Consider the following 9,742-nt stretch of genomic DNA (forward strand, 5'->3'; position numbering starts at 1 on the left):
GTATCATACAGGACGTTGCGACCTTTGTTTACATATTCCGTCCAATATGTACGCCCGACCCCCTTTTTTAATAACAGAGCATCACGGAAGAGTTTTTGGTAAAGAGCAATAGATGTATTTCCGTTCGTTTGTAGCAAGCTAGCTGAGTTGTTTCGAGAAAGTGGTCTTCTTCTACCCATTCGTTCCCCAGATTGCCTCCCTGTACTTTCTTTCCTTCTTGTATAGTGTGCGCCCACGCAAGAGCAGCAATTGTGCAAAATCATCACACCATGTGTGTTTCGTAACATCTAAGTTGTAATTTCAAGGCCCCAATCCCAGGTTCTCTAATTCGGCGAGAGAAAAAAAAAAAAGAAAAAGAAAAAGAAAGGACGTTCTTTTGATTGAAGCAGACAGAGAGCTCAGAAAACGCCACCCGCTGCAACTTATTTCCCCCCGTTGTGCAGATCGCCGATTAGTAAATAGAGAGATGACGTGCCCGAATTATGCGTTTGTATGCCTTTGGATAGTGAGGAAAGTAGCAGGGCTAAAGGGGATACTAAGAGCAATCGATAAATAAGGAAGTGGACTTTATACATGGCTGCGGACAGCTGGGCTGTGTTGTCGATATCTTGGCATGTTCCTCCCAAAAGGAGACGGGCCGAGAGGGGAAGGCTGTCTGCTGGCACGCAAAGCTAAGGCTCGGACCGCCTCGGCACGCCTCTTCTCAAACAGTTTGCTGCGCTCTTGTTCCCGTGAGATATCCCGCATGCGGCTTTCGTGATCGGCATCTGCTTCCGCCCTCATGCGGTCGGCATGCAGGCTTTTCTCGGCTCGAGCCCACGTGCTATCAAGCTTGCGCGCAACTCCATCAGGCACACGTTGGTGGTTCGTCAGCAGGGCGGCGCGTAGACGAGCCACCCCAATAGCACTCGAAGTCAAGCTTCGCCTGGTTGTGGATATCATCGGTGCCCCAGAAAACAATGGTATCACCATGGTGTAGCTTCATCCAATACTTCGAAGGAGCCCTGGAGTTCTTCGGCTCATTCGGCTGCAGTGGATTGTTGTTGATCCGCAAGCCATTGGTCGCCTTTGTGGAAATGTAGAAAGCAAAAGACTCCGGTTCGGGGGAAGCGCGCAGCGTTGCGCTGCCAGCCGAGCGGCTACGCCCCCAAGGTCGGAAGTCGTTGGAAGACCCGGTGTAGCCTTCCCTCCATAGCAGTACCCGGAAAGCATACTTGGGCACCTTTGACTCCAACGGGTACTGGTACACGACGGTGTTGTCGCGTTCTCTGCCCCATGACATAATCGGATCCTCCATCGATAGGCATATGCCACCGATTAATGAGCCAGGCATGGGTCCCGATTTCGGCGTTGAGACAAACCTGGCAACCGTCTTGCGACGCGTTTCAGACTCGTGCATTGCGTTCAACAGCTGACTGTCGGGAGGGAGGGTATCTGGTATCGAGGCCAGTTCATCATCCAGAGCAAGTGGATCCGTCTGAGGCGCGTCCCAGTCTCTGAACCGACCAAGAGATCGGCTATCGCGTCGTAGAAGTGTACGCTGCGTTTCTTGAGGGGCTATCGTCGACCCCAAAGGCTTGTTGCGTTTGGGCGGAAAGTATCTCATAGCGAGACCCCAAAGGGGGGACTTTCCTGGGTTAAAGTGCTCTTTTCTTTTCTGGACAGCCTCTGTGAAGGCGGCATATTGCAAATGAGTCATTTCTGGGTAGTCGAGGTGCCATGTCTGTCTATCGGCACTGTCCCAGAAGGTGGTCTTGTGGAGAGGATAGTCCATTTGCCGCCCCGATTCACTTCTAATGATTGGGGGGACACTGGCAAGCAAACTCAGCTCGTCCGTGACTGCATCTTCGTTCGAGTCATCATCATCCTCTCTCGACTTTATTCTCTTGAACGACGGTCTTAGGGCAGTATTCGGACGGTCGAATTCATCACTGTTGTCGTACCCCGGCTTTCTCTTACTCGTGTTCAGGTCGCTGCCTTCAATTCGCAAACTCGTTTCGGTCCGCGCCAACGACTTCATGTTCAGGTTCCCCAGGAAAGACTCTGCCCCTCCTAGACTCTGAGATCCAGCGCCCAGCGCCATGCTGCGGGAGTTGCCAGTAGATATCGAGTCGTCAGATGACAAGATGGCACGAGGCTGGGATGCTTTGTGTTGTCGAGGGGTGGATAGGTCGTCGGATTCAAAGCTGTCCAGGATCTCGGTGGCCCCCATGATTTCGGTCTCCCCCGCACTAACTCCGGATAGCGGAATATTTAACCTCGACTCGTGGACAGCGCCCGAGCTTCCGAATGCCGAGTTGTTCACCTCGCCCCAGAGTTGTTCGGCGGCGGCCTGATTGTCCTCGAATGTGTAGTTTTCCTTATCTTCCTCGAGTTCCTCCATCGAGAAGTCAGGGAGGGGTTCAAGCATCGCGCTGGCCTCGGCAAATCCTATGTTGTGCTGCCCGTCGTGGAGGCTCAACTGAGAAGCACCTTGCTCAAGTCCGTCGTCGGAAATCTCGTCAAAGGACTCGCCGGCAGCTTCATGAAGCCAGGGGTGGGCCTTGAGCTCTGCAATTGTAGCGCGGGTCTCCGGGGCGCCGATCGATCATTCTTTGCAAGAAATCAATACCCTCGGCGGAGACGTTTTGCTGTATCAACGGCCTCGTGTCTAGCGGACGAGTCATGATGTGATGCAGCAGCTCGGTGTAGCTGATACCATTCTTTACCGGGAAAGGGGTGCTCCTGTTATGGCGTAGAACAACACCCCTCCGAGAGACCATATATCCACCGCATGGTCGTAGCGTTCCCGAATAATGGGTTTCCGGTCCTGACGACGTAACCTACGGCCATTCTCGTCGTATGTACTATACTCGGAATAGACCTCGGGGGGCACAATAGAGCAGAGTGCCACAGAATGTCTTCAGAAACGTCTGCTCGGTATCGATCATCTTAGATAAGCCGAAGTCGGTTAGCTTGACGATGAGCGGGCTTGTTGATTCTATCAGGATGTTGTCAGGCTTGACGTCGCGATGTGTAATCTTGTTGTCATGTAAATAGCCCACGGCGTCGATCAGCTGCCTCGCTATGACCTTAACAAAGGGCTCTGTGATTGCATTGTTCTCCTGAACCAGTTTGCCGAGATCACCCCCAGGAACGTACTCCATTACGATGAAGAATTGGTGGGTGTCCCAGTCGAAATGTTCGATATATTGCACAATATTTGGCTAATCACCGTCAACGCGCTGGCACGGGAATAAGACAGGCATGGCATGGCTTACATGTTGTACTCGTTGCATGATTTTCATCTCATTTTCGACTTTTTGATCCAAGATTCCGTTCTTCATGAACTTGCGCTTGTCAAGCTCCTTCGCGGCGTACGGTAGACCGTTGTACTTCGAAGTGACTTTGTACACGGTCGCAAAAGCGCCTTTGCCGATGACGCCAACACGGCTGTATTTATCACCACCACGCCATTCTCGTGGAAAGCGCTCCGTGTTGAGCTGAGTCGTCTCGTCGATTGGGCTGCGTTGTTGACGCCTTGGATTGGGTGGCGGCATCAACTTGCCCTAGTTGTTGTTTTAGCAAGACTGGAACGCTGTGCCAAGGGTCACAACGGGAACTACTTACACCGGGAGCAGCATTTGGGGCTATGATTGTTCGGTCTGGATCCTGACTCTGCAGCCTCTTGAGGTAATTATGGAGATTTTTTTGAAACTTCTCTTCGAGGTGATCGTCGCGGCGAGGCACTCGGACAATAAACTGCAAGTCGTCGTTGTTTTGGTGCATGAAGATTTTCACAGTCGAACCGCTGTCCAGCGTTCGTCTTACTGCGCCGGTCCCGTCTTCCGCATTCTTCTTCTTCAGCAGAACGTCGTCGACAATAGTCCCATTCGTGGACTGGTCCTCGAGGAGTACAACGCCATACTTGTTTATGTAGATTCGGAAATGAATGTTGCTGAGCCTCCGGTGCGGGTCGTGGGTGAAGCATATATCACAACGAGTCTGATTGCGACCGAAGGTGAAGCCCAGATGCGGACTTTTGACGGCGGAGGAGAGCTTCAGGACGATGGCATGATCACCTAGGCCGCGGGTGCGGCCAAATTGGCGGGCACCATCTTCTTTGTATAGATCCGAGTCGATCGCATCGGCAGCGTACCGGCCCGTGATGTGCGGGCTGAATTCCGGCGCGTCGGCTATCCTCTGAATTTCGCGGCTCGCATTCTCGGAGTTGGGATACAGGAGGCAGACGATATCGGATATGTCTTCGTCAGAGAAGCCCGAGTTTTGCTTCCCAAGCCGCCGCGGATCGAGTGCAGTCTGCGTCGCTAAGGAAGGGAGGATTAGACAAGCACTCGGGGGAATGCGACGCAATGCGACGCAGTGGGGAATTCAGTTCGCACCTTGTTGTGTAGCCTGCGAGTCTTCCACCGAGTCATCCATTGGGCAAGAGTCGCAAACAGGCGCGACTGAGCTCGCTAGGGCGCCTAGGCCTAAAGCTGGAAGCAGAGAGGAGCCAAACCGCCGATGTTGTCTTCACCGACTGCAAGAGGTCGAGGTCGTGCAGCCGGCGTATAAGCGACTGAAGCAACGCCTTTGGAGTTGAAGATTGGAAACCAGCCCAGCGCTATACAGCGGGCAGCGGGCAGTGGACAGTGGGAGGGCTATATAGAGAAAGAGAGGAATGAAAGGCGCCCGACTCGGTGCGGTAGGCAAGGTTATGTGTGCAGGCAACTATTTCGATCAATAGCAGGGAAGATCGGACGGCGGGGTGCGCCCTGGTTGCCGTGGTTCCTGTTTACTAAATCGGCCAGAGGTAACGTCAAAACCTTAGGCAGGCGGGCGAGCAGACGGGACGCGCTCAGCTGGATCCTGTAGGTACCTACCTAGCTAAGTAGGTATTAATCAAAGCGCGCGTCGTAGGGCAGGCAATGTTGGAGGGAAAAGACGGTGGGCGCGAGAAGAGAAGTGATGCGCCATGCATCAGAATGTGTAAAAGTGTGTAGGTAAGTATACAATATATGAAGAAGTACATACATATGTAAGTATGTATATATATCAGAGAATTGAGTAAAGAAGGCAAGAGTTGCGGTACTTGGAAGGTTGTGAAGTCGAGACGACCAGGCGGACATGCTAGTTGAGGTACCTAGCACTAAAGGTAATGTTCAATTGTTCACACGGGACTTTTCGTTCGATGGCGCCGTCCCAAAACCCTGGGCTGCAAAACGTTAAGCGGGACGCAGCACGCCAGGCCAGGCCCGTCAGTAAGTACAATTGACAGGAGGTATGTAGGTAGGTTAGGTAAAGTAGGCAAGGTACAGTAGCAGGCCAGGCGGCCAGCCGCGACAGGGACAGGTGCACCTTGCGCGGGACGTCACTGGGCTAGTAGTCGAGACTTGGTAGTCCTGCGATACCAACCCGCCACTGTTAGTCTTCACGCCGCCCCGATCCTACGAATCTCATTGGCCCTGGAGGCCTGTCGGCTGCGCACCCAATCTCTCCCCGGATTAGTCTACGCATTGGTGGGTGGGTGTAAGAACGCGAACGAACAATCCAACGAAGAAACATCGCGCCCGCTGACTGGCTGGAACCGTCCTGGCACTTGGGACGGCAGCATCAACATGGACTGACACGCGCCGCCGCGCGCTCGTTTCTCATCCAACCTATACACCACGCGAGGCTCTCTAGACTCTACATGTGTAGAAATACTTCGGATGAGAAACGCGGGGTCAAAGAAAAAAAAGAAGAAAAAAGAAGGAAAAAAGGAAGCGCCAATTCTTTGTGAGAAACTGCATACAGTAGTAACCTTTACCTATGCACATATCCACCTCGCGACAGCCAGTGCAGAAAAGATGAAAGAAAAAGCAACGAAAGCAAGAAGCCTCTTGCCCCTAACCCGCCGCTGCCGTGCTGTGGGTGGAATGAGATATGACAGATGGCCCTAGAATTGCCCGATCTTGGCACAAACATAATGATGCATTCTACGACAGTAACGGGAACAGGGCTCATCACGTTAGATAGGAAGAGGTGGGTAAGAGAGAGAGATACGCAATCCTTGTTTTGAAATAAAAAGCAAATGCATGTATTCTATTAGATCACCCCGGCCGAATGGTGACTATGCAACAACGCTCCATCCGCTATATGTAGTACAATATGAATAAAGAAATTTTGAAACCCCAAGTATCCAAAGATTCTGTCCCGGTCGCATATCTGTCTCTCTTATCCAAAGAACGTCTTCTTTTTCTTGGGTTTGTTATCCATATCTTTGAGGATATCGTCAAATGTACTTCCGCTTTGGGAGCCCTGGCGGTCTGGCGAGGCGAGAGTAGGAGATCCTGCCATGCCGTTGAGGTTACCCGAGGATCTGCTTCGGTTGATCATCATCATGCTGACAGGTCTACCCCCGGCAGGCGAATCCCCGGCACTGAATATCCTGGAGGTTCGGTGATCACCCGAGTATCCATTGGCGGGCATGGGCACAGGCTCAAGTCCCAGGGCAATACTGGACCGATACCCAGGTCTGCCGGCTGGCGAGTGAGATCGTGGCCGCAGTTGGGGCGACGGCGCCATCAGGTGCGGGGACTCGCTGCGACCTGGTAGATTGCCCGAGTTCGCAGGGTCCAGATCCTCGAAAACGGACTGAGGTGCCTGGAGTGGCGAAAGGCCATCCTCCGGGGGCGGTGGCAGCGCGGCAGCATTCGTCTCCCATTGTTTTGCCGCGAGCCAACAGTGGCTTCGGTGGTAGATGCCCTCGACCGAGAACTCAACAGCATCGGCGCTCAGCTCGACAAATCCTGCACCGCCTGCAACCTCGTACCATCGCTTGCGCACCTCCTGCGCGTCTCCCATCCACGGCGGATGGCCCTTGGGCGGTTGGCACAGGAAGTACTCGACGCCCTCGGTGAACTTCAGGCCTGGAGCATCGACAACAAGCATGGGAAGAGACTGGATCACGACGTAGAGAAAAAGCCAATAACCAATTCGTTGATCGGCCATCTCGGGGACCGACTTGCCCTTCGCTTCCTTCTGCTCCCACTCCATAAACTCTTTGATGAACGGTATCTTCAGCGCAGATGTCTCGAAGTCGTAGGATTTGTTGAGGATCAGAAGGAATTCGTAGCTCTGCAAGTTTCTCTCCAGCTTTACTTGCTCTTTTTGTGGCAGGTCATGGAAGTTTTCCTTGATTGATCGCATGTCAGGGACCCTGGGAATATCATAGGGTATCGGCGGAAGCACAGGAGGCGAAGAAGTCTCGTATTCTGTGAGGATTTTGCGGAGAGCCGACATTTCTGGCCTTGTTAAATCCGATTCAACGTCGTCCGCAGTTTGGTCGATAACCCGAGGGGTTACCGACTCGCGATCGACGATCAAGTCGTACAGTGCGCAGAGATCCGAGTACAAGATCTTGAGGACCAACCTATTCAGGCCACTTTCGGAGAAGGGGTTCTTCTTGCTGCGGGCCTTGGGAGGCCAGCTACCAAAATTGGTTTTGTAGAAGCTGAGCACAAATTGCCTCATGCGACCAAAGGATTTCCTCCAGACGCCGTACTTGACATTTCTGTATTCCAACATGGACGTTGAGTTGGCGGTTCCCGAGAAAAGGGATGGGAACTCAAACGACTCCAAGCGGTTGTTGACGCTGGCTTGGCGGCTGACCAGATCTAGATGAGCACGCTCTAGCCTTTGCCGCGTGGGGGCTGATACCATTTCCCATAACGGAGACTTCAGATCGCGAATGGCCGAGTACTTTCCGACGGCATGAGCAAATGCCTCGTTAAAGAGATCCCAGGATCTCATTCGCTCTCCCAAGACAAGCGCCTCCAGGGTCTTCTCCCTGCTGTGTCTCACATCAGCCAAGGCCATCTGCTCCATGAAGAATCCGAAAGCCATTTCGACCGAAGCACCGAAAGTCGAGCCATCTTCGTTGCAAAACTCGAATTCGCCCAGTAAGCTCGAGACGCGCAAAAGCACGGCGAACAAGGTGGGTTGCGCCTTGGTGCAGACCAAGGGCTGTCCCGTGAGGAATGCGAACATGTTTCGGATGGCCACCAATCGGTCCACATCTTGTTGGCTAGAGTTCGGTTCTTGGCCTGGCAGAGTTACGTTGGGGACATAGAGGCGTGTATCTCCAGCGTCGTCTTCCTCCGGAGGTGGCGACTGGACACTGTTGCGTGCAGCAGCATCGGCCACGGAAAGGCTATCCCGACCTTGGAAGAATTGGGTGCCACTTGTGGGCGAGATCGGACCCTCTAGATCCAGGTCGCCCGCGAGTATATCTTGAAAGACAAGCGAGTAGTCTATCACAAACGAGGGCACCTTGAAAGACGGGCCGAGCCCACTGCTTTTGGTGTGCAAACAGACCAAAATAGTCCCAGCTTCGTTCCAGAGCTCGGGCACCTTTTCGCCATTGGTGAGGATGGCTGTGTTGTACTCGGTATTGGTCTGGCCAAGGATCCATGCAGAAGCGCCTTTCGCGGTCCTTAGGTCCACCGAGTTTGATCTGGATCGACCTCCTGGAAGCCAACTTTTCCTCAGCCGCCCCCCTCTTGTCTGCGTCTCGCGTCGGGCTCTGGCTGCCGTGGCTCGAACCAGGTCGGGAGGCCAGTGTTGGCGTGGTCACCGAAGGGCCCCCAAGGGTCGATCTTCTGTCCACGGGAGGTTGCGCTGAGACGCTCCTTCTTCCCCGAGCATCTGGGACAGGGGACTCCTGCCGAGGCATAAGGTTGGCACCTGCCTGCGAGCTTGAAGAGCGTTTATGCGCGTCATCCTGCATAGAGTTGCGCCGCGAGCGCTGCCCGCTAGGGCTCCGTTTGGTCAACTTTGTACTCGTCTTCATCTCAGCTGGTTGCACTGGCGAGTCGACTCTGCCCGGCGGGGGTGGTGGTGTGTGTTCCGGGCGAAGAGGCACGGGCTTTTCTGCTTTCTGCAACTTTGTCGTTCCTGGCGGCGTTGAATCGCCGGAACCCGAAGAGACCCTCTGTTGATCGCTGTGGGCATCGTCCAGGGTGGTCTCGCTCGTTCTGAAGTCTGTCTTCTCCGACGAGAACCAGTCCTTCATGTGGCCACTCGTCGCTGGGCGTTCGGGTATGGCCGAGGGGTTGGAGTGGTTTTTCTTCAAGGGCGAGTCTGGGGGGATCGGCTTCCGGTGGACGTTCTCGCCGTGTTCCGACTCTACGGGGGAGGTGATCAGTGAGGGAAAGAACATGGACAGACGGTTACGCTTCGTCGTTGACCGAGTCTTTGTGGGAGGCATGAGCGCTGGCTCAGAGCTGGCCGGGTCGGCAGCCGCTGGGTGGTCGGCTTCTAGTACTCGGCTCAAGACGGTGTCGTCTTTGTTGATGGGCAGGGTGAAGCTGCGTTCGGGGTCCTTCTTTGCAGACGGCCTCGAAGCAGCTCGCTTGTCTGCATCGGAGGAAGGGTCGCTGTCGAACTTGAGGAGGGAGAGAAAAGAAGAGACAGAAAGACTGCGCCCAGGTTTGGGGCGAGTGGCAGACTTACTTGAAGCCATCGTTGCACAACCTAGCGACAAGACAAAGCGATGAAGCGTAAACCTTGATCGGGAGAAGGATGGCTGAACAAAACAGAAGACAGTCCAGTAACTTTAATCCGCCTCGAGCCGTGTGGTCCAAGGCAGCCGGGCTGGACGGAGCCACCAATGGGCGTACCGAATCCCGACGGTCAGGTCTAGGGGAAGTCTCTCTACCAAGTTGGTGGAGAGTTTCGGAGACAATGCGTTTTGGTGGATGACGTTTGCTCCACCGGG

The 9,742-nt window shown here is 54.0% G+C and overlaps 2 protein-coding genes across 2 annotated transcripts; both read right to left on the bottom strand.

Moving 5' to 3' along the window:
- Positions 1-847: 847 nt before the first annotated feature.
- PG997_004059 (uncharacterized protein) lies at positions 848-4,422 on the bottom strand (the record flags this gene model as incomplete). The annotated part of the gene is made up of 5 exons (XM_066808374.1): positions 848-2,550; positions 2,864-3,206; positions 3,261-3,548; positions 3,610-4,307; positions 4,383-4,422. 5 exons carry the CDS (start codon positions 4,420-4,422, stop codon positions 848-850), a joined length of 3,072 nt encoding a protein of 1,023 aa, XP_066671992.1.
- A 1,776-nt stretch (positions 4,423-6,198) lies between these two features.
- PG997_004060 (uncharacterized protein) lies at positions 6,199-9,487 on the bottom strand (the record flags this gene model as incomplete). The annotated part of the gene is made up of 3 exons (XM_066808375.1): positions 6,199-8,479; positions 8,505-9,381; positions 9,478-9,487. 3 exons carry the CDS (start codon positions 9,485-9,487, stop codon positions 6,199-6,201), a joined length of 3,168 nt encoding a protein of 1,055 aa, XP_066671993.1.
- Positions 9,488-9,742: the final 255 nt, after the last annotated feature.

This window comes from Apiospora hydei (assembly GCF_038363865.1).
Source record: "Apiospora hydei strain CBS 114990 chromosome Unknown utg000004l_segment0_segment0, whole genome shotgun sequence".
NCBI classification, from domain to species: domain Eukaryota; kingdom Fungi; phylum Ascomycota; class Sordariomycetes; order Amphisphaeriales; family Apiosporaceae; genus Apiospora; species Apiospora hydei.